The 24,022-nt window shown below is 64.7% G+C and overlaps 2 protein-coding genes across 6 annotated transcripts in view; one reads left to right on the top strand and one right to left on the bottom strand.

The window, feature by feature from the left end:
- MOB2 (MOB kinase activator 2) overlaps nucleotides 1–24,022 on the bottom strand; it is a 70,596-nt gene that overhangs the window by 10,760 nt on the left and 35,814 nt on the right. Inside the window, exon 1 of one of the 5 annotated variants that reach the window (XM_032358301.1) lies at nucleotides 17,491–18,107. The exons of 2 other annotated variants lie outside the window; for them this stretch is intronic. In XM_032358301.1, the coding sequence (XP_032214192.1) occupies nucleotides 17,491–17,732 (242 nt within the window). In that variant the 5' untranslated portion in view covers nucleotides 17,733–18,107. Of the gene's footprint in view, nucleotides 1–6,107; nucleotides 6,266–10,563; nucleotides 11,498–17,490; nucleotides 18,108–24,022 lie in introns of those variants that run through there. 2 more of the 5 variants (XM_032358305.1, XM_032358300.1) reach the window with 2 other exon arrangements.
- LOC116598886 lies at nucleotides 981–12,226 on the top strand. The gene is made up of 2 exons (XM_032358299.1): nucleotides 981–3,479; nucleotides 11,824–12,226. Exon 1 carries the CDS (start codon nucleotides 2,123–2,125, stop codon nucleotides 3,395–3,397), a length of 1,275 nt encoding a protein of 424 aa, XP_032214190.1. The 5' UTR covers nucleotides 981–2,122; the 3' UTR covers nucleotides 3,398–3,479; nucleotides 11,824–12,226.

Here is a 24,022-nt window from a genome sequence, read left to right as displayed (position 1 = left end):
GCCCCAGACTCGCCTCGTGCCAGCCGCTCAGAGGCCAGAGCCAGGGCCGCGGTGTGTGCAGCCTAGTTGCCCAAACAAGGTAGAACGTGTCCTAAGAGGGAAAAGTGGCCAGGACAGTGGCCCAGAGCCCACGGCTGGGAACACGGCCCAGGCTGGGTCTGTCATAAGTCACTGAACGTCACAATGGAGCCCACACTGGGAAAATGGGCCCAGACACTGGATCCCGTGGAGGGCCGTGTGTGGACATGGCCCTTCCCAGCAGCAACCGCCCAGTGTGAAGGAGCAGGGGGAGTCCTGCCATCTGGGGAGCAGCTCAGAGCAATGCTGTAACCCTCCTGTACCTGCAGGGACTCCCCCTACCGTCAAAGGGTTAGAATTCGGTTCCTGGGGGAAGTTCGAGAAACCGAAGGAACATGCCTAACAGCACGAGTCTCTTGGTTCTCCGTGGGACGACTCCGTTTTGAACGCGACAAGGGGACCCAGCGCGACTCGCAGAAACAAACCGCAGGTCAATACTGTCAGGACATCCTACTGACCAGAAATGCCACCTTTGGCTATAAATTCTCAAGGAGGTGTCCTCCCCGCCCCAGGAGCAGACGCTCCGGGGAAGCGTGTCCGTCTTCCCCCGGGGACAGGATGGGACAGATGGAGGCCTCGGAGTTCCAGCAGACGCGTCCTTCAGAGCCCCCTCGTGCTCCACGGCTAGGAGGGGCAGGAGTGAGCACGCCCGCCCCACAGCCCAGCCGCGCACACGACCGTCGGGATGGCCGTGAGGCCGCCCACACACCTGGCGGGCTATGGTCGGGGTGCTGGCTGGGCTGGGGGGCTGGGGGCAGGCAGGCTGAGGACCTGGCCTCGGGGCTGCCATACTTGGCCGGGCCCCACACGCTCACACCCTCGGGGTCTGCAGCGCCCGCGCAAGGAGAAGCAAACCGGCTCACCCCGGCCTCCGTCTCTGGCCCGGCGGCCCAAATGTGAATGCTCCGCGGGTCTCAGCTGGGGCGCAGCCCGCTGTGGCCGAGCCGGACACGGCCGTCCTAAGGACTCCGGGCACCCGGCTCCTTGTGCTCCTTCCCCGCCCTTGCTCCAGTGGGGCCAGAGGTCTCTGCGGCTCCCTGACCCTGTCCTTTTCGTCTGTTTGGAAATGTTGCTAGTGGTTTACTTAAGAGAAACAGGAAGGAAAAATGCTCCCCGAATGCCAGGGAAATGTTTTCCATCAGCTTCTCAGCAAATCTTCTCCTTAAAAGGCGACGTGTTCTCAGCCTCCTGGTGCACCACCGGGAGTGGCCAATGCCATGCAGGGCCACAGTGTCCTGGGGACAGGGAGGGGCCGCATGCGGCCTGGGCCGCGGGAGCAAGCGCAAGCGCGTGACCGTCGCTTCCGCGCTGTCACACACACCCGCAGTGAGGACACCGGGGTCCGTCCGGCTGGGCGGGACTTGCCACTGGGGACAAGAGAGGACACACGCCTCTCAGGGCCCTGTGGCCCCTTGGACAAGACAGCAAGGCTCCGACCCTCCCCAGAGCACGCAGAGGAAGACTGGGCCCTGAGAGGGCTCAGGAAGCCCGGGGGCTCTGCCATGCCCTCAGATGCTCCACCAGGAGGCTGGGCGGCCAGTTCACTCCCTGCCCCCTACCCTTCTCCTGACCCTGGTCTCTGCTACTGAGTCGCATGCCGCCCTGCCAGAAAGCCTGAAGTGGCCTGGAAAGACGATCTGTGCCCACAGCGCCAGGCACGAGGGACCAGCCCAAGGGATGCACCTGCAGCCTGCGCCGGTTCTGCCCTGCTCACCCCCCGCTGCGTCCAGGCCCCATCTGACCCCCGCCTCCCCACCTGTGCTCTAGGCGCACCCCTGCCTGTGCCTCCCCTCGACTCACACCTGGCTAGGACCAGCCCTGAGCTCGCCACACATGCTAGGCCTCGACTTCTGGGTCGAGAGGACTCTACTATCACACGTGTGGGGATGCGGCATGAGGGGGCCCGGGCTGAAGACGGCTGCCTGACCTCCTCTTCGTCCTGCTGTCCAGGAGCCGCGTCAGCAAGTGACGTGAGGACCACGCAGCAGAACCAGCCTATGGGCAGCTGGTGCCGGAGCAGCAGCGGGAACTGGCACAGGACAAGATGCCACTGAGGCCACACCAAGGCCCACTTGGGGACTCTGCCTCAGGAAGGGTGTGGCACCCTTGTGCTGGCAAGTCCATTTCCAGGAAGACTAGGAGCCCTGGAAGGGCGTGGGCTGCGACGTCTGTGATCAGAAGGCCTCCGTCTCCCCACCCTTCTCCCCCGCTGCTGTCCGTACCTGTTCTGCAAGCAACGGGGCAAACAGGCAGGTGCACACCAGGCCCACCAAGCTGGACTTTTCCAAGCTGCTTCCCCCAAGCTCCCCTGTCCCCATCATCCAGGGAGGGCCTGGGAGCCCTGGACCTCTGTGCAATCTGGAACGGGCCCCTCTCCCAGGCCAGCCAGTGCAGATTTCCGCACAGCCTGGTCACGGGGTCTTCTTTCCTTCAGTCCCACAGGCAGGCAGTGACGATGGGCACTGACGCAAAGTTACAGGCCCGGGCCCCTGTGTGGGAACGGTCTTGCAAACCCTGCCACACGGGGCCCTCCCACCCCAAGTTCTGCCCTGGCCGCGGCAAACCATTTGGCCCTTCTGAGGGCTGGAAGTGGCCCTGGCCCAGCCCCGTTCCTCTGCCCTCGGCAGCAACAGGCCATGTGATGCCTGTCCCTGTGGCCACATCGGGGGAGAACACAAGATCCCATGCACCCCACCCCACTGGCACTGAGCTCTGGAGCAGGCTCTGTCCAGCCACGGCCCAGACGGCTGTCTGGGGGCCGCACGGCCGGGCTCCTCCTCTCTGGCTCTCCCCCTATACTGCTCACTGGGACCCCCAGGGTGGCAGCGAAGGGACTGGATGGTGGACACAAGGCTGTGGCCTGCCACAGGGCCGGCTGGCACCCTGGGCGGGGGCGGGGAGAACATGGCCACAGGCACACATAGAGACCTCCCAACAGAACCCTGCGCGCCACTCCTGGTCGAACGGGTGGGCTCCGAGGCCAGACCAGCCATCTGGGAGGGGCCCAGGCTCCACGGAGAACATCTTTCTACTGTGTCCTCACCTCACCCTCCCCTCCTCCCAACACCTTTACCACCTCCGCAGCAGTCCCCACGGCCCACACGTGCTTGGCCTGACACATACCACCAGTCCCACCGGGAAGGCCCCTCGGGCTGTGAGCCGGCACCGCCACAGAACCCACCGTGTGAGCAAGGGGACACAAGGGCGCAGGAGTGACGCAGCCCGACAGCCACAGCAGGGGTCTCCCCTAGGGAGGCAGACACACCAGGAGAGAAGCACCTGCCAGGAGCGCCGGGAACACTCGAGGGCCCCGTGCTGACGCTCCCCACCGAGAGCCGGCCCCCACAGGCAGATGTGGGGTGCCCCGGACCCACGCTCCAGGAGCAATCGGTAACTGCCAGGTCTGGAACATGGGATGCCTCCTCAAGGTCTCGGCCACGGTGGGGCAAGGGGCTGGTGGTCCCCAGGCACAGAGCAGAGCCAACTGCGCCCAGCGGGGGGTGGGCCACACTGAACCAGGAGAACCCCCCTCCGCCCCGCCGCTGCCTTTCCTCAGAGTCCTGCTCGGCCTTCTGTCTCAATCTGGCCCCTGCGGTGCCCCCGGGACACTGGCATCCCAGGACAGCGGGGGTTCTGGCTGTAAAGGAGGCAGGGCAGACGTGGGAGGTCAAGGGAAGCACGGAGACGCCGCGTGGCAGGAGGTGGGCAGTGAGACGCGCAGCCCCGCAGCCGGTCTGGAGGCGGCCTCACTGGACGGAGACCAGAGACCCGGGGCGGGGGAGCAGGATGACGAGGGGCGCGCGGACGCAGGAACGGTGGACGCATGGTGTGCAAAGGCCTCAGAGACCGTGCTCCACGGCAGCAGAGCCCAAGCTGGCGGCAGCCTGGGAAAGGAGGGGCCCCCGGGGCGGGCGTCTGAGGACTGAGCACGAGCAGGGTCTCCACGGTCCTGGGCGCAGCCCGCCGCTCCCCACATCAGGCTAACACAGGAGGGAGCACCTAGGCCCGGTCCCGACCGGCGCGGCCGTCTGGGGTGGCAGGCTGGGTGGGGCAGGAGCTCCCCCGGGTCCTGTGCACAGGCCCATCTGCTCCCCATGGGGCTGCCGGGCCCGAAGTCCAGGCTCTGCAGGGACGTCAGACAGCCCTGTCACCCAGACGGTCAGGGCACACCCGGGGCCCTCACCAGGACCAGACATCACCCTCAGCCCCAGGCCGAGTGAAAACACCAGGGCTTGGCACCACTCCCGACCCCCAGGTTTCCGACGCAGTGGGCCTGAAAACCACTTCGGACACGTGGAGGTGCCCGCCTGTGTCGCGTCCTTGCCACTCTGGTGCCCTGGTGTCACTCTACTCCCTCCCGCTGCACAGCCTCGGAAACCAAAAGCTGGGAAGACACCCCCCATGGGACCCCCATCAAATCCCCACAGGCCACGGCCAGCGGGTGCTGTGGAGAGGGGCGCGCAGGTCATTTCTCGTCTTGGGTTAACTGCCTGGCGGTCAGCACCCCCAAACCACCAAGCTTTCATAAGCCCTTGTGTCCCTACACAACGAGACCCGTCGAGACGGAGGACGGCAAGGCAGACTGAGAAAGGTACACGGACACCGTGGACACAACGTGCACACCATCGGGTGCTGCGCGCCCCGTCTGACCCCCGGCCAGGGCCGCAGCGTGGCCACCAGCCTCAGACTTTCACTTCTCCATCGGCGAAGGACGCGGTCTTCCTCTGGCACCAGGCTGAAGCGTCACCCGCCCTGAGAAGTCCTCTCGGCACCCTGGTGAGAGTGGCCTGGGTCGTCCCCTGCAGCGACACGCCGACGCCCGGCCAGGTCAGTCTTGCCTCTGTCCTCTGCAGAGCCCGCTTTCGCATTCGCTCTCTCCCACCGTGCACATGCGCACAGGACACGCACCCACACCGGCACCCACGGTTCCAAAGCTCACAAGCTAACGTTACGGAAGGACAGCTCAGGGCTAACAGGTGGGGTCTCTGGTTTCTACTCGGAAGTCACTGTGAGTCCTCCCACGTGGCACGCAGGTGACCGGCTGTGGGGACGGATCCCGGGGAAGAGAAGGGTGAAAACCAGAGGTGCCCACGGTCAGGCGGAGGCTCATGGGTCGCCCCATGCCGACCACCAGCTGGGCTTGGCTTCCCCACTCAGACCGTCACCCAGAGGCCTGCCCAGCTTGGGTACAATCAAAGACAGAACTGGAACAGCAAGAGACATTCCCTTTCCATTTTAAAAATGATGACCCGCTGTTCTCAGGCCAACCTAAGAGGTTCGTACCGCAGGAAGCTGGGTCTGAGTCTACACCGTGACCCATTCCGGCACGGGCTCCTGTCAGCACGGGTGTCCGGCAGCCCCTCCGAGCGCCCCGGCACAGCACAGGACCGCCCCCTTCGAGGGTCAGGCCAGCCTGCTGCTGCCCGCCACCCCCACACACTCCCACCAGCAGGCCACGCTCGCTCCGCCAGCGCCCGAAGCAGCTTCCACCCAGACGCAGAACCAGCACTGGAGAGAGTGTCTCCAGACCCCTCCACAGGTCAGAAAAAGCAATTTAAAAAGCTGTCAGAAACGGCCCCTAGAGCAGACAGCTGTGTCCCATGGTCAGGTCTCTGGACAAGGCTACTCAGGGACAGTTTCCGGTCATCCCACCTGGGGACAACCGGACAGACACCACGCTGGTCTGGCAGGCCTGGGAGAGGGCAAGGCAGGACTGCCGTGGTCACAGACATGGCTAACCGCGAGGAGGGAGCCGGCTCACCGGCGGGCCCCTCGTCCTCCCCAGAGCCTGCAGGGCCGCACCCCCTCTGGGAGCACAAGCTCCGCCACGAGCGACAGGACACGAGCACGGGACGTGCCGGCACTCAGGGAAAGCCTGGCTCCAAACAAAGTTCCCGTCCAAATCCCAGGGCTCCCCCGCCCCGCCCCGCGGCTACACGCCGCCCGCAATTACAGCCACTGTTCCCCAGGCTGAGCCCGGGCCGGGACTAGGGACCCCCGACCGCCCCCGCCGCCCCCGCCCCGTTCACCTGAGCACTTTGCCAACAGCCTGAAGCACCATTTTGCAGCTGAGTCCGGCTTTGGCGGGCTGGCTGAGCAGAGCTCGGTCTGTGGGGAGACTGCTGGGATCTCCAAGCATGCTGGGGCAGCGCAGGGACCGGCAGGGCAAGTGGGAGCCGGGGCGGCGGACAGCCTCCCTCCTCCGGCTCCTCCCTCCTCCCCTCCAGGACACCAGCCAATGAGGACACGGCGGGGGGGGGGCGGGGGGGCAAGCAGCTGCTCCTTCTGCAGGCGAGGGCTGGCCAAGTCCGCTTAAATGAGGGAGTGTCTCAATGGCCTTTTCAAAGTGGCGCCTTGCGGGCACCATGTGGGATGAAGGCCACTGCCCAGGAGATGGCTGGGAAGGACCCATCGGCGAGGCCCAGGGTGGCACCACATGGCCCTTCTGACAGGGCAGGCAGCAGCTCTGCCCCAGGAGCTCGTGTGGCCGACACACACCCCTCGCCTGACCCCAGCCGAGCTGAGACAAGACAGCGGCGGGGCCGGGACGCCGGGCTGCAGACAGACAGGCTGGCCGCACGTCTGCGAGCACAGGCCAGGGCCCGCGGCCCACCGACACTCACAGGCCCTGGAAAGACAAGGCTGGCCGGCTCCCGGGGCGTCCCGAGGGGCAGTGAGTGGGCACTGGGCAGAGGCTACTTCTGAAGAGCAGGTCTCCACAGAATGCCCAGAGCGCCTTCCTGTGGGGCTGCCAAGAAGCCGAGTGCCCAAGGCCTTCTTTGCAGCCGTTCTCGACCCGGGAGACCGTAGAGCACAGGAGGGCCCGCATCTGGAAGAGGACGGCGCTCCGCTCAGCCCTGGCTTCAGTTCTGACCACAGACAGTGATGGCCCGGCCCCACGGGCTCCTCTGAGAAGCCGCACCCAGCACAGAGCATGGCCCAAGTCCGCCGGGCTCCTGCGCCCGTATGCCCAGCTTGGCTCTGCCCTCCATCCCACAAAGGGCCCTGCTGACCTTCTCATCTGTCCAAGTTCAACCCAACTCTGCAAGGGCCCCCAAAGCCACGGAAAGGACAGATCAACGTGTCACAGCAAAAGGCAGCCTCTGCCCGGCACAGCCGAGGACACCAGCAACAGAGCTCCAGTCACCGGGGAGGCAGGACAAGAGAGGCTCCTTCTGTCCCGGCAGGACACTGTCCCCAGGGCCAGCCTGGGAGTCTGCATGACCTCAGGCACCCCCTTCACTTGCTGCCGGCCCAGGGCAGACCCACTAATGGGATGGCCACACCTGCCCTGGCGAGACGGAGTCCCCCGGGAGGGGAGGACTAGCCTGGGGGGCCGCAGCAGAGCAGCAGCAGGTCGCCCGGGCTCACCGTGTTTCACGGCCTGCCCTGCGATCAGAACCAGCCATTTCTCCAGGGAGCCCTGGCCCCTTCTACTGCAGAAGATGAGAAGCTGACAGCCGGCTGCCGGGCGGTCCCCTCCTTGGTCCCCGGACAGCAGGGAGACGCGTGTGTGCTCACCTGCCGCCGCAACACGGTGTGCACACGCTCATCCCGACGCCCCCGACGGACCCATTACCCGCGGGTCACTCCCGCCGCCTCCCCCTGGCCTGTCTAGGGCCTCCCCCCTCCAACAGAGACACCTCTGAGGAGACACAGGGTCTGAATCACTTAGCCAAAACCAGTCACGGCAGAGGGAGCGCCACACGGTCAGGCAGGAAGGCAAACGGGCCCGGCACCCCGACGAGTGGCGCGGGAAAGCGCAGGCTTCACTGAGCAGCACATGGGAAGGGCTCTGTGGCGGAGTCCAACGACACAGAAGAAGACACGACAGGATGAGCAGCCCCCGACCGTCGAAACAGCCCGGAAAGACGCGCACAAGTGAGGCCGTCTCAGCAGTCAAGTAACTTAAGATCGGAAGAGAGGGGCGAAGAGCTCGCAGGCCGAACCAGAAATGAGCCCCTGAAATGCAGGCGCGGTCGGAAGGGACACAAAGCCAACGTGGCAGGGAACACAAGAGAGAAAGGAGTTCTTTGGATCAAAAAGGAATGAGGAGACATTCGGGTGCGTGACGGCAGGGCGGCGGGTCCCGGGCGGACCCCTCCATCACCAGCAGCTACAAACTGGGTGAATCACAAAGCAGTGGGCGTCAGATGCTGGACAGCACGCTGGTGGCTCGGGACGGCGCCCGAGAGCAGGCGACCCGAGGGTGAGCCGCGAGCCACCGTGTGCCGGAGGCTGGGGTGCGGGAAGGCGGAGCCATGCAGGCCCCGTGGCCTTGGACAGAGGCCAGGGTCAGAGCTGGGGCTGCTGGGACATGCAGGGCCGCGTACCAGACAGCTGGGCTGCTGGCCCGGAGAAGGGCCTCCAGAAAGAAGGACGGAGCCAGTTAAGCCTCTGACCAACCACTCCGACAAGGGCACGCAGGGCCCCCCACAGGGCCTGGCAAAGAGCAGGTACAGGCAATGGCAGGCCCTGCCGCCCCCAGAGCAGACACGGAGGGCATCCACAGAGGCGCCCGCCCGCTGCCCTGGAAGCCGCGTGAGGAGCAGGGCTGCGGCAGCCCGGAGGAAGGTCTCCCCAGAGCTGCCCTCGCCAGGCCTCACCCAGCCTCCAAGGGGCCTGCTGAGCCAGCCGCAGAGCAGCCGCAGGCCGGAGCGGCACGGCACTCTGCAAGGAAGGGTGAACAGCCGGAGCTCTGGCCACGCTTGCCGCCACCCATCTGACACGCGCGCACCCACGCACGCGCACAGGCACACAAAGCAGCAACGAACGTTACCATAACCGGGAGAAACGAGAGCCTGAGCAACAGACCCGACGCAAGAGCGACGCGGCACGTGGCAAGGCCTTTAGGCCACGCGACGATCCAGGGGCCCGCGGGCGGGGACCACCGAGTGTGGGCGGAAATGACACACACAAACTCTTGTACAAACGTAAGTTCCCCAAATGGACAAAAGAACAAATAGGAAGGCTGAATTTATAATTAAAAACCTTTCTACAAGGAAATGCCAGAAGCAGGCGGCTTTGTGAGTGAATTCTACCAAATACACAGAGGAGTAATACTGGGGGCGCCTGGGGGGCTCCGTCCGCTGACTCTTGGTTTCGGCTCAGGTCCTGACCTCGGGGTCGTGGGATCGAGTCCCATGTCGGGCTCTGCACTCAGTGCGGAGTCTGCTTGAGGGTCTCCCTCTGCCTCTCCCCCCACCACCTGGACAAAGACAGGGAGAGAACCATTCTTACACACACGTTCTCAGGAGACAGACGAGGAAACAGCACGCAGCCGGTCAGGGCGGCTGAGGAAGAACAGCACGAGGGAAGATCAGTTACAGACTGCCCCGCAGGAACGCGGGTAAAACTCCCTAAGAAAATACTAGCGGGTGCCTGGGGGGCTCAGTGCCCGAGCCTGAGCACTCAGCCGCTGCCTTCGGCTCAGGTCATGGTCTCAGGGTCCTGGGATCGAGCCCCGCATCGGGCTCTCAGCTCAGCAGGAACCTGCTTCCTCCTCTCTCTCTGCCTGCCTCTCTGCCTACTTGTGATCTGTCAAATAAATAAATGAAAACTTAGAAAAAAACCACTGGCAGAACCAATGCAGCGACGTATAAAGGAGGAGCATCAAAACCAGGAAAGCTCCGTGTCTGGAGTCTGAGCTCAGCTGGCACGTGAGGACCGGGGAATAGAACCCACCACATTTCCAGACTAAAGGAGGAAGAGATGACTCGACAGGACATGGCAAATCGTGCGCTTATGCTCCCAGCAGGACGGACGAGAAGGGAACCTTCTCAACGGGAAAAGGGCAACCACCAACAGCAACGACAACGTCGCAAGTTAAGGGGCGCCTGGTGACTCCGTGGGTTACGCGTCCGACTCTTGATCTCAGCTCAGGTTCTTGATCTCGGGGTCGTGCGCACAAGCCCCAAGGGGCAAAGCCCGGCACATGTCACCACGGAAGCTACCAGACTAGCAGACAAACACGAGAAACTGCGGGTCGGCAGAGAAGCGCAGGTGATCCACCCCCAACAAGACGGGCTGACATCAGACACACCCAGCCCCGAGCGCGGGTGAGAAGGCAGGGCACCCGCATGCTGCCACGCTGCGGCCGAGAGCAGGACCCGGCACAGCCGCCCAAGAGCACCGCTGGCAGCTGGCCCTAGAGCGGAACCCGCCATCCGCTCCAGACCGGCAGGCCCGAGCCCGAGCACTCAGCCAACGGCAACGAAGTGTGCTCACGAGGGCGCGCCGGGCGCTCGCGGCGGCGCCACCACGGCAGCCAGATGCCGCGAACAAGCGCGGAGTCCACCACCGGAGGAGCCGACGGATTCTGGGCTGTTCATTCCACAGACACGGCTCCGCCCCCAGACGCCGGACGTATCCAGTGAGACGCACCCCGCGCTCAACCTCAGACACCAGGTGAGGGAAGTGCCAGCAAGAAGACGGCAGGTCCACACGGCTCCATTCATACGAAGCTCTACAAAAGGTGCAGCTGATCTTCGCCGAAATCAATCCCTCTCAGGAGGGGGGCGGCAGGGACACCGGGAGGACAGAATGTTCCGGGCTGGGGGTTGAAGCACAGGGTGCTCGCATCTGTCAAGACTCAGCTAACGGCACACTTGACATCTGCCTGGAAATTATCCGCCAATTTGAAAAGACGAAGTTTTTTAAGAAGGGAAGAGAAGGCATTTTAGCGAAAGCAGCAGGTGACCTGAAGACAATGACACGGCGCAGGGAACGGGCGCACACGAAGGCACAGCTGCCCACGGGGGACTCACCGTCTACCAGTGCACTTGGGACACGGACAACTCCCTGCACAAGACAGCTAGCTGCGGGGGAAGCTGTATTTTCATCAGACTCCGAACAACACTTTCCATCAGGAGCCACTGTTACAGACGGAATGCGTGTGGCCAACCGTTCCTACCTGCCAGGGGCTGGTGTCTGGACTCGGGGCCTCTGGGAGGCGATGAGGGGCAGTGAGGCCGTGGGGTGGGCCCCACGATGGGATGGGTGACCTTGAAGGAGAGAAATTGATCTCCGCCCCCAAACCCCCAACACCTAAAGCAGCCAGGACCCCATGAGACTAAGGGTGCTGTCTACGCCGCCCATCCATGATGTCCCGTGCTGGCTGGTGGCCTGAGCGAGGTCGGCCAAGTTTGCTCAAAGAGAAAAGGTGAGCCGAAGACCCCAGACCCACCCCAAGTGTCTTCCAAGTGGAAGTTCTCAGCTGGGGGCGATACTGTCCTAGGGAACACTGGGTACCATCTGGAGACACGGGCTGAGGCCAGGCAGCCCCCCGCCCTCCCCGACCATCGCCGGCCGCACCTGCTGACCGTGTGGAGGTGAACAGGCCTGCTGTGGTGCGCACAAGGAGCTCGGGCCCGTGGAGGCTTCCCAAGCGCTCCCAGACTAGCAGCAGCATCTGGAAGCTGCCTGAAATGCCAGCTCTCAGGACCCCCAGCCCCACCAGCCTGCGCACTCTGCACTGAAGCCGGCATGTGGGTGAACAAGCTCTCCAGGCGCTTCTGCCACAGCCAACGGCGCTAAGGACGTCCACGGAGCCGACGACACCACAGCAGCACTCCGACTCAGGCGTACGAGGAAGGGGAACGGGAAGACGCTCTGGCCTAACTTAACACGTCTCCCGTGAAGACGTGGGACTGGGGGCTACACGAAGCTACCTGCAGAAAAATATCAACACTTAGAAATTACAATTTATCTTTTCTTCCTAATTTTTATTTAAATTCTCGTTCGCAGGCATACAGCGCAGTGCCGGGTTCCGGCGCGGAATTCGGGGATTCCGCACCGACAACAGCCAGTGCTCGGCGCAGCCGGTGCCCTCCCGGACGCCCACCGCAGCCAGCCCGGCCCCCGCCGCCTCCATCCGCCTCACGGAGAGTCTCCCGCGCTCGGCCTCCTCCTGTCTCTCTCCCGTGCCCTAAGCTCATCTGTCCCGCCCGTCGCGCTCCACACGAGTGAGCTCACACGATCGCGGGCTCTCTCCGGCGGACGTCCTTCCACGGAGCACACCCTCGGGCTCCATCGAGCCCCGGTTCGGGCGCTGTGCTCGGCTCGGCGTCCGCTCGTCCCTCGCCCTGCGCTCCTGCCCCCGCTCACGGCCGTGCGCCTCCTGTCTCAGACCGATCAATCGCTCGATCAATCAACAAGTAAAATCTTTATTTGAAAAGCCTCTCGGGCTCCACGCACGTCACCGCGAACGGCGAGCGGTCGTGCTTTCTGACGGCCGAGGGATGCCCCGGACATACGGACACACCCCGTCTGTACCCACTCGTCCGCGGAGACGGACGTGGACCGTCTCCCTCGTCCGGCTGCTGTCGACAGCGCTGCTGGGAACGCTGGGGCGCGCGAGCCCCTCACGGCTTCTCTCTGTATCCTTCGGGGGAGTCCCCAGCCCGCGACCGCGGGGGCGGCGGCAGCTCCATGTCCCCTCCCCGAGGACCCTCCCCGCCACGTCCCCGCGCGGCTGCCCCAGCTCGCGTCCCGCCCGCAGGGACGAGGCTCCCCTTTGTCCGCGTCCTCGCCGACGCCTGGCGTTTCCCGACTCGCTCCGGCCGTTCTGACAGGCGCCACGTGGCGTCTCGCTGCGGTTTCGATGCGTTTTCCGACGCTGAGTGAGGTTGAGCGTCTTTTCCGTCTCTGTGGGCCGTCGGGGGTCTTCTTGGGAAAGTGTTCGTGTCTCCTGCCCATTTCTTAACTGCACTGTCTGCTGTCTGAGGGCTGAGTTTGGGGAGTTCTTTACAGGTTGTGGACACGGACCCTTTACCGGGTGCGTCACTTGCAGACACGTCTCCCGCTCGGGAGACCCCTGTGGTCCTGGCCACTCTCCTCTGCTGCGCAGAAGCTCTGCATCCTGACGTCCCGGTGGTTCAGTTTTGCTTCTGTTTCCCTGGCCTCCGGGGACTCGTCCAGCAAGAAGCGGCTCGCGACCAAGAGGTCACGGAGGGAGGGTGCTGGGGCGGTCCTGCTAGGGCTGTGACGGTTTCCTGTCCACGTTTACGTCTTTCATCCATTTGTATTTAAAAGATCAACATTTCGAAACAGTCTTCTTTTTTATCATAGCAAAAATGCACAGAAATGTACCATCTTCACCAGATCAGATGCATTAAGCATGTTGTGAAGCCATCCTTACCAAGGGTCTCCAGAACTTTCCATCTTCCCAAACAGAAACCTTGTCCTCATGAAATACCACCCCCCAGGCCCCATCATCTACTCTCTGTCCCCCTGAGACACCGATCCCCATCCCTCCCCTGGCCCCTGGCACCACCGTCCACTCTCTGTCCCTGCGAATCTGGAGACACCAGGGACCCCATCGGGGTGGGATCCTGCAGTATTTGTCCCTCTGTGTCTGGCCTATTTCACTCCTCACCACGTCCCCCAAGTCCATCCAGCTGTGGCAGGTGTTCGTGTGTCCCTCCGTGGGACCGAGGGACAGACTGGTGGTGTGGATGGACCACGTATACCCACGTGTCCATTGATGGACGTGGGGGCTGCTCCCGTGGGTCAGCAGCTGTGAACACGGGCGTGCAAGCGTCCACACGCATCCCTGCTTTCGGTTCTCTGGGTGCATAACTAGAAGAGGAACTCCCCGATCACACGGTCATTCCATTCTCAACTTCTGCAGGAACCGCCACGACGTCTTCCAGCAGCTGCTGCCCGGCTTCCATTCCGCCGACCGTGCGGGGTGCGGGGTCCAGCCTGCACGCCCTCCCACACGCGGGGCTCCGTTCCTTGTGCTCCTCTTGTGGGTACGGTTGGTGTGGGATGGGCGTGGGGGGTGGGTACGGCCGAGAATGAGCCCTACGGCGTGGAGAGGCAGACGAAGAGGAGGTCCTGAAACACCCAGAAGACCTCCTGGGCTCTCCACACTCACACCTCTTCTACGTCGTCCACTGAGAAGGCCAAGGAAACGCGGCCAGCTCAGAAGTGGAGAGCCTGACGTGCAGGCTGCGGCCTCCACACGTCGCGGCCCTGCGCTAGCCAGGCGGGCTCTGGAGTTTGGGCTCCAGGGGTGCACCCTGCTCTCTGGGGAAAGGACGCAACGCTGTGTGCGGCCGGCCGGTCAGCATCACCGACTCAGAGCTAGCCTGGAGACATGCCCTGGCCAAGGGCGGGGCGGCTGACGACCTCGGGAAGGACAACCACCCCATGGCTTGGAACACAGCGGTGTGTGAGTCCCGATGCAACGCTACTTCCCACACAAACACTTCATGTTCACCCCTGGACGCCAGGGCGGCGCAGAAGCAAATCCGCATCGGAATTCTGAAGGCCGGCCAGTGGAAGGGCAGGCAGCATAGTCCTGCTCCTCCAGGGGCCTGGCTAGTTGGAAAGGGGCAGGTTTTCCTTCCGCGACTACTCCGTCGACCACCGGGGACAGGAGGCTGCCGCGTGGCCTTTGTAACGCCTAACAAAGGAGCGATTCTGGGCAGTGGTCGACAGTCCCCAAGCAGGTCACAGACGGCCTGAGAGCACAAGCCTCCCGCTGGAGAGACGCCGCCCCCCGTGAGGAGTCTTGCTCCCCGGATGAGAACTCCGTCCAGCTAGTGTCTTGGGACAGCCGACGACGGACAGGACACACGGGGGAACGTGCTGCACTGTGTCGCCGGCATGGCGGGAACAGCACAGACGCCGCCGGCTCTCCTCGGGGGGCCACAGCGGGAGAAGAGAAGGGCGTGCGGACTGAGGGACTCGCTGAGTCAAGTCTGCAACCGAGGGAACAGTGCTGTGCCAACGCCACCGTCTGACAACGCAGCTGCCCACAGTGTCACCACTCAAGGGCTGGCCGAATGGGACACCGGCTTCTCTGGGGCACCTTCTTGTGAGTTTATGATCATTTCAAAGTACAAAGCTACAAAAGAGAATTATAAAGCCCGTCAGCGAACTACAACACGTGGACCTCCTTGAATCCAAGCAGTGAAAGGCGTCGTAAGGAGCTAGAGAAACACGGATGCTGCCCGGCTGTGTGATGTCGTGGCAAGGCCTGCTTTGACCTGCGAGCCGCGCTCTGCTCAGGGAGAAGCGGCCCTATCCTGTCAGGGCACCCAGAGTCGGCTTCCGAGTAGCTCCGATGATGGGGGGGAGGACAGGCAGATTAGGGTCACACTGGGTGTGAATGCAGAGAGCGAGCCCAGGGCCCCTAGGTCCACTGAAACCTCGCCCTTAACCACACAGTCGTGTCTGGACGCAAATTCTGCCTGCAGCCCAGACCCAGGCCCACCTCGGACACGTGGGCTTGCGGCGTCCTTGGCAGCGCCCTTCCTCAGGGCACGGGGCTGCCCTGGAGCGGCTAATGCGGCAAAGGCATGACGACACGTATGGTGCCACACACGGTGTCGCAGAGCCCGTGTGAGTGTGACCTGTGCAGCAGAGTCAGGCCCCCAGGACACCCCGGCTACCCAACCGAGGCAGGGCTCAGCCAGGTCCGGAGCGCCACGCTCTCGTCCCCAGCGACGGCAAGCGCGTCCTCCTCCGTGCATCTCCACAGACGGCAAGGGCTCTGGCTCTGCACGCGGGCCTTCCGAGGGGACCTGGGACACACAGGCGCGCCCCAGGGTGAGGGTGCCCCCGGGCTCCTCCAGGCACCACGGGCTTTCACAACACACGCAAGGAGGGCTTGGCGGGGCACACGTGTACCTTCAGAGCGAAGTCTACGAACGAGGATGTGTCGGGACTTCTCCTGAACTACTGGGTGGCGGGGAGTGCTCTGCGGCTGAGACCGTGTCCCGCCTCCTCACACCCAGGCCCGCCTCTGCTTGGCCTGGGGAAGGACTTCCACTCCTCCAGAGGAGGCACGGGGGAGACAGGCGTCCTCGGGAGCTGTCCCTCTCACCCGGTGTGTCGCGGGTCTTCTCCTCACGTGTGCTCCGCCGCTGGCCCTGCACGGTGGCAGGCTGGAGCCCCACCGTCCCGCCAGGCCTGGTACTGTATCAGCAGGCTGGCCGGGGGCGTGTGGATGGAAGCTCCGTGGGGCCGCGGGGGCAGGCAGCGTGCACCCCACCCCTACACACGTCACACCGAAGGAGCGAGCAGAAGCAGGGCTTGCCCGACGTTAGGGCTGCCCTTCTCTGCCAACAAACGGGCCACCGCGATCACACACCGCAGAAAGCGAGCCGGGGGAAATCAGAGCAATTTCAAACCTCGCTTGGCTTTGCGAAGTGTCAGAGAAGCGTGCACAGAAGTTCAAAACAGAACTTCCAGTCGGGGCTTTCACCCTGGTCAAGGTGCAGTTAACAGGGACCGGATTTTACCTCCTGCTGAAAACAAGACACTGAATAACACCTGGGACAGCTTTCAGGACCCGAGACGCCAGACAGCAAAGCACAGCGAGCCTGGGGCAGGAGCACACAAGGTCAGTCCGCACCACGGGGAGAAGCCCAGCGGGGCCCTGAACTGACCAGTCTCCGCCAGGAAGCCGGGGAGGCCAGAGGCGGAGGCGCAGGGCACCCTAAGAAGAGAGCTGCGCGGTGTGCTGTGGGCCTCAGGGGGTCCTTGGCCAAGCACTGGCCGGGATGCGTGTGGGGGCGAACCACCTGGAAGGGGTAGAGGCACAGTCCTCGAGGCGCATGTGGTGCGGGAAGAACCCCTCTGCCACTAGCCAGAGTGGAACACCCAGAACCAGGCGTCACGCGTGATACTCGAGAAGGTCTGCGCTGCAGCGAGAAGAACCAGCTCCACGCGGAACCGCGCCGCAGCCCCGGGAAACCAACCACACAGACGAGAACCCAAGAGGAGCAGCCACTTCCACAGCCAGTGCACGGAACACGCCCGAGAGCAGCTACAAGCGTCCAAAACCATGCAGCACCAGCGAAGGCGGAGCTCACACGCCGCCGCGTCCAGCCGGAACCGCGCCTTCACGGGAGGACAGTGCGAGCCAGAGTGAAGCGACCAACCGAAAAGGACCCCAGCGTGGCCGGACAACAGGAGGTCAGCGCAGCGGTGCCCCCACCCGCTCCAGACCCCGCAGGGGACACTGAGCATGTCAGGGAGGCACAGGGAACTTGCTTTCAGACCCACATTGACCTTCCGGACGCACAATCTATAGCGCTTTGCGACGAAAAGCGCTTGGGGTGGGGCGACAGCCCAGCGAAGGCAGCAGGAGCGCGGATGAAGGGACCCGAAGACACGGCACACGGGGCTTCCCCAGATGGAACCGGGGGACCTGAAGCGAGCGGCAGCCCCCACCCCGTGAGCCCGCGCGGCCCGGCCGGCTGATGCTCGTGGGACACCCTCCGACAGCGTGTCCGACAAGGGACTTGCATCCGGAAGGTGTGATGCCCCCATGACTGAACGAGACCGAATCCCGTAGAAAACAGGCAAACGGCCCGAGCAGACCCTCCTCGCCGCAGAGCAGTCCGCACAAAAAAGGCGCTGGTGGCTGCTAGGCCCCGAGGAAAGGCGGTGTGAGACCCCACGAGCCAACGGGCTCGCTCCCTTAGAAGGGCGACCGCAGAGCCCGCGCGCCCAGGCTGACGAGGGCCAGACTCCAGGGCTCCCGCTTGCAGCCGGCACTGGTACTGGTGGGCGCACTGCCGCACGGCACGACCGACACATGTAAACACACACGTGTCGTCCGGCCCCGGCGCTGCGCTGAGGAGAAAGCGTGTCTGTGCACCCCTGCACACACACACGTTCCGCAGCTTCGTCCGCATCAGCCAACGTGGGGAAGCCGCCCTCACGGCCCCCGGCCGGGGGACAGATGGGCCAGCAGAGGCCTGCCCGGGGCACGGAGTCCCACCGGAGGACACGCGGGAACGACCTCCGACATACACAGCGGGGTGCGACCGCAGACCCGTGCGGAGGGGATTTCGCTACACGAGTGGCCGGAAAATGTCACTGATCCATACGGAGAGGGGCCGGCCGGGGTCACCTGGAAGGGGGTGACGGGGACGTTCACTTCCTGGACTGTGGAGAGGGCTCCGTGCGGTGGGGCACACACGTGTACACGTCCAGGACCGGCCCCGTCCCGTGCGCGGCCCGTGGGCGTCACGCACGGCAGACGCCGGCGACGCCCATCACACGTCCTCGCTCAACCCGTCCGAACGGCCACCTTAAACCCAGCCTGCACCTCCAGTGCGGCCGCTCCTGGGTCCTCCGGAGACGCACGCTCCCCGCCCCCACCCCCCCCCCCGCAGGTCCTGGATGCCATCCACAGCCCGTCGGCAGGGCCGCCCGCCCTCCGAGGGGAGGGACGCTCCCGTCGCTCACCGCAGGACCGCAGCGGCCGAGGGTCTCCCGCCCCCCGCCCTGTGCCCTCCAGTCTGTCTTCTCTGTCCCACGCTGCTGCCCCGGCGCTCACTCGCCCACACAAGGGCTGGGTGACAGCACAAAACCCACAGACCTGTGTGAAAGGGGCCACATCCCCTAAAACACCCTCCGACCCAGGAGAGAGCGGATGGTGGCAGGACACCCGTGGGCCACGGCGCCTGCCCGGGCCAGGGTCCTCAGGGGACATCAAAGTCAGCGGACTCCAGCCGAAGGCAGCAGCGGGCCCAGCGCCAGGTGGTGTCAGGGCCTGTGATGCCTGCTCCGGCTCGGGCTCTGGGACCTGGACGCAGCCCCAGCCCCAGCCCTGCCAGCACAGCTGCTCCTGCCTCCACCGAGTGCTCGCCCAGGAGCCCGGCTCCTCTCCTGGCTCCTGCAGGTGGCCTCTGCCCCCAGTGTCTCACCAGGACCGGGGGCGATGGGGCCCAGGTGCCCCAGGTGCACTGCCACGCCGAGCCTACGGCACGCAGATGTCCCCTGGCACAGCAGCCGGACCCCAGCCGGTGCCTGTGCACGTGCACGGCTCCCTCCGTGACGGGGCACACGGGGTGGCCACCACAGAACAGGGACTGTCTGCAGATGCGGTGGACACCAGGGGGCGGGCGGGTGCTGGGGGGGCGTGTGCCGGGAGCACCAGTCTGTGCAGGGCTGGGCTGGGCTGGGCTGCCCCGCAGGGCGTGGCGGCTCTCCCGGCTCCCGGGACATGCCGGCTCGGGGAGCTGGGACACGTGCTGCCTCCTGGGCGCTCTGTCCGAGCCTGCGGGGTGCGGCTGGCGCGGCGGGGGCACAAACACAGCGCGTGTGGAGAGAGGCGGGCCAAGGAGCCCGTGGTTAAATAAGGAAGTGAGGACAAAAATAGGTCTTTCTGACGCGGTCATCCCGGAGGAGACCCGCACCCCATCCGGGCTCTGCTGCCTGCCACCGGGAACCCCAATCCCCGCCCTGCACACAGACACACGCATGTGCATTCCGCTTGCCACCTGGCTGAGGCCCTGCTGGCCACCATGAAAGCCTGTCCTTTGCGGGACTGCCACAGCCAGGAGCCTTGGGTGACCACCACAGGCAGGAGGGCCTGACATCCAGCCCCGGGGGGTCTGGGAGCAAGCGGCGGCCTCCCAGGGGCCCGTCCGCACACCCCTCAGACTGCACAGCGACTTGGACGGGAAGGCATGGGTGCTGCTTGCCAGTGTGGGGCCAATGGCTTCAGCCCCCAGCCCCAACATGACCTGCAAGGTCCTGGGGACATCTGACCTTGAGGTGTGAACACTCCTGACGTGCTCTCCACGAGCCAACACCTACCACAGGCAGTGGACACGTGGCCAGGCTGAGGGCGCCCGAAGGCCGAGCAGCGTGTGACTGTGGAGGCCCCAGGCGTGCTGGGGTCCCCGGCTCCCACATACCTGCTACGCAGCCTCAGGCCAGAGTACTGCTCCCCGGGAAGCGGGACCACCTCCTCAAGGAGCCTGTCCGAGGAGCGTGCAACGGCTTCCAGGTGGTAGGTGTCGGGGGGGCACGGCCCACGCGCACAGGCTCCCTGCATCCGGGTCCCACACTCACTCAGCAAAGCGGCACCCGCGCCCGGTGGGGCTCTGAACACACGCGCGTCGACGCCAGCATGCCGGGGGGGGGGGGGGGGGGGTCCGGGTGTGTGAGGGCTGACGGAGGAGGGGTCGGGAGGGCCAGGGAAAGAAGCGTCTGTGCAGGAACAGCCCGTGCAGACGCCGGAAAGGAGCGTGCGGAGGAGAGGCCCGACCCCCAGGAGCGCCGTGTGGAGAGCACGGAAGAGCCGGGCCGTGAGGCTGAGGCCTGGACTGTGCCTGAGGCACATGGGAACCCCTGGAGGGTGGAAGAGCCGTGGGCAGAGGACTGACTTGTGTGGGCTGGGCGGGCAGGCGGCCGGGTCACGGCGACAGGACGAGAGGCAGGGGACAGGGGCTGTTCCGGACGGAGCGGAGGCACGTGCAGGGCTCAGCTAACAGCGCCGCCCCCTGCTGCCACGGAGCTGCCCAGAGGCCCTGGGTGACCACTGATGCTTGCACTATCACCTCGGGTGACATCTGTCACTGTGCGGAGAACTGAACCCTTAGCTTGGTCCAGCGTCCCTGACAAGAGCCCCGTCCCACCCTGAAGACGGGGAGGCAGCAGCCCCCACCCCAGGCCCATCCGGGCACTGACCGGCTGAGCGATGTCCCCAGAGCTCGACAGCGTGCTTGGCCAGCAGCGCCTCGACATGCCCAGCACTGCGCGGTTCCAAAGGCGGCCGAGCCCCTCCACGGGTGGCCTGACCCCCTAGTGCAGAGCCCGTGCCCCACGTACCTCCTTAGGCCCAGACAGCTCAGGCCACCCCGGCCGGGGGCCCCGAGCCACCAGAGCTGCCTCCCTGCTGTCCCACTGCTCTCTGCCGCACCCGGGTGAGCAGAGGCGGCGCCCGAGAGCCTGGCCGGCGAGGACCTGGCCAGCGTGTCGCAGCCATGCCTCACACACCTCGTGCCTGGAGGCAGCGCTCTCAGGAAGAAATCCAGAACGGGCTGCTGCCCACCTGGGCTCCACAAGAAGGAAGCGCCTGCTGAGCAGGACTTTGGGACAGGCGGCTCTCCCTCCTGGTCCTCGGAGAGCCTGTAGGGAAGGTGGCACCTCCCAGGCAGAGAGCAGAGCTGAGAACTTGAGCAAACAAACGTCCTGCCCTGGACCTCGGTTCTAAGGACCACAGAGGCCTTCGAAGCAGGCGGATCCCACCGTCGGCAGCCAGAGGCAGACACCACGGCACAGAGAGGTGCCGCAGGCAGGTCAGCAGTGCGGGCTCCTCCCCAGCCTCCCCCAGAGCACAGACCAGGCCGGCAGGAGGGAGCAGGATTCTGAGAAGAGCCGGCCCCGGAGAGCGGCTCCTCGGACATCCTCTCCCGCGGCCGCAGACCTGGGGCCCTGCTGCCTTCTCAGTAAATAAGGCAGACGCGCTCTTCAGTTTGGGCGCCGGCATCGTGGAGAGAACCTTCCCGGCACGAACAGTCAAGCTGGAACGCCCAAACCTCCCCAGGGGCCCGAAGGCCGGAGACAGGACGACGGTTGTTTTAAATCCAGATCAGCGGGCCCAGCGCTGGCTCGCAGACGGAGCCCCGGCAAAGCAGCGGAACGCCCCCATGCCAGAACTCTGCAGACGGCGCCCACGTGCGCGATCTCAGCAGGCCCTCCTCGCCCAGCCAGGTGACCAGAGCAGACACTCTCACGCCCCTTTCGCGTCCAGAAAACTGACGACTACGACGAGCCACACAGACCCTTAAAGACACACAGGGCAGACGCCGGGTGCACCAAAGCCAAAGTGTTTCCGCAGAGCCCCAGGCGAGCGGACGGAGAAAGCTGTCCAGCCGCCAGTCCACCCCCACGCCCACTGCTTCTCCCTGCCTGAGCCGGGCATCTGGACCGTCCGGCCCGCACACGGCCTCCTCCAGGGGCCACACGTTGCAAAGCCGAGTGTGTGTATACGTTTGCGTATGCGGGCACAGGTGTGTGCACTTGTGACTGTGCCTGCGCATGGGCTGTGTGTGTGTGCGTGTGAGAGTGCATGAGTGGTGCGTGTAGTATGTACGAACGTGAGTGTATGCAGCCGAGTGTGCATACGAGTGCGTGTGAGTCGTGTGAGTGTGCGTGCGTGTAGCTGTGTGCGCGTCTATGTTAGCTGCGTGTGCACACGTTGATGAGTGCACGTGTGTGTGCGCGTGTGCCTGCATCGGACCACTCGGCAACCGTGCTTTCTTCCTAAGGCTCACCCCTCACCTCCACAGCCCGTGCCCCCTGCACTGCCGGGCCACGCCAGCCCCGACCACACTGTGAGAGCAGAAGCTCACGGCCACCTCGGGGCTACTGCCCACCTGCCGTCCCTCGACTCTTTCTCCTGACCTGTCGGGTTCTCACTCGCCAGCCCCGAGAGACGCCTCCCCGCGCCAGCACATCAGCCCCCACAGCTCATGCTCTCCGCTAGCACACGCAGCCTGGCACCTGGCTTACTGGTCACGTGCCCCGCGGCCACACCGGGACCCACGTCGGGAAAGCAGGGTGTCCCGATTTGTGAGTGGCCATGTCCCAGCACCCGGAGCGCGGCGAGGACCTTCCTCACTTCTCCCGTGAACTGTTTGAGTGGCTGTGACTCATCTTGCATCTTCCCAGGGAGCTCTTTACACAACCGCAGATAGAGTCCGATGGCGGACACAGCTCTGGCACCAGACGTGCTCCTGACGGCCTTCTGGCTGAGTGAAGGTCACTACATGCTAACCTCACCCTCTGTCGCCGCGCCTGGCACAAGCAACACAATTTCCTAAACACCGGAGGAGCTCTGATGTCTGGGCAAAGCTCAGGGGCCCGGCAACCAGGCTCCTGGTTGGCTCAAGGGTTTCCACTGGTGACGGCTCCACGTCCAAAAAGGGGTGCAAAGCAGTTTCAGGGAATGGAAAAGCACATGCAGGGAAACGGCTGGGGTCAGACCTCCTCTCCTCGCCTCCCGGCTCCGCCACGTGCACAGCTGCCAGCTCGAGAAGGACACAGAGACAGACGGGTGCTCGCGCCCACCCTGGATCACTGCCTGCCTGACCCCGGCCCCTCAGGAGCTCACATGACATACATACGCCAGCCCGGAAAGTCTTCTGGAAAGCAGCAGGAGCAGGACCTCAGTGTCCCACGTACAAAGGCCAGCTGCCGACAGGGCAGTCCTCGGAAGACAGTGACCAACGAGCAGGACGTCACCAAAAGAGAGGTTGAGCGCTGCCGGCGGAGCGGACGGGACGGGCACTTCCGGACCAACACAGTCCTCCCAGCTCAGGCGTGCACCACCTGCGCGCCCCAGAAGGTCTCCCGCCTCCGCGGGACAGACGAAGACCGATCCGGGACGGCTCACGGCATCGCTGTGGGAAACAACCCGAGCGCCCAGCGGCAGGCAGCTAAGCAAACGGTCTTGTCTGCGGAAGGGGCGCCAGCTCAGCCAGGACAAGGAACCGCGTACAGAACACACAACCGGGACGGACCCCAGAGCACCCGTGCCGTGACAGGGCAGAGCCCACGTGAGTCTGTGCTCCTGCGGGCACGAATCCCAGCAAGCACAAAACAACCGTGCTGGGGAGAAGGGCAGTGGTGGCCAGGGGTGTGGGACCCGGGGACATTGAGGGTTCTGGACCGTCACTCGGGGGGGGTCTGACAGCTGCACACGTCTGCTAGAACCCACCAAAGCGCACACTGTAGACCGGCGAATCCTGATGAGTGTGCGCACGTAGCCATCACGCTCATCGCACATGTGCAGAAAACATCCCGTGCCACCAAGGACGCAGGAGCTCCCGCCTGGGACACCAACCGCGGGTCCCACACACAGAAGGGAGACGGCAGGGAGCCACGCCCCAAAGAGGGGGCAGCGCTGTGGGGTCCCGACCGCCGGCGCATGACCTAGAGTCGGGGGGGCGGGCGGGAAGGGCTGCGAGGGCCTCTGCACGCTGCCCCTTTCCGGCCCCGGACGTCGTGGGCGGCATGTGGTCTGCTCATCTGAAAGCCACCTGCAGGCCACTCGCAACCACACTCGCCCCACGCGCTCTGTTGTGACCAACCGTTCACACGGAGTGTCTGGGACACCCTGTCTGCACACAGGGCGGCAGCTCCGTCTTCTCAGCCCTGTTCTGTGCGACCCCGCACAGGCACCAGA

The sequence above is a fragment of the Mustela erminea genome, chromosome 9 (genome assembly GCF_009829155.1).
Source record: "Mustela erminea isolate mMusErm1 chromosome 9, mMusErm1.Pri, whole genome shotgun sequence".
In the NCBI taxonomy this organism is placed as follows: Eukaryota; Metazoa; Chordata; class Mammalia; order Carnivora; family Mustelidae; genus Mustela; species Mustela erminea.
Note: the sequence above shows the minus strand (reverse complement) of the source record. Positions and strands in the feature narration are given on the sequence as shown.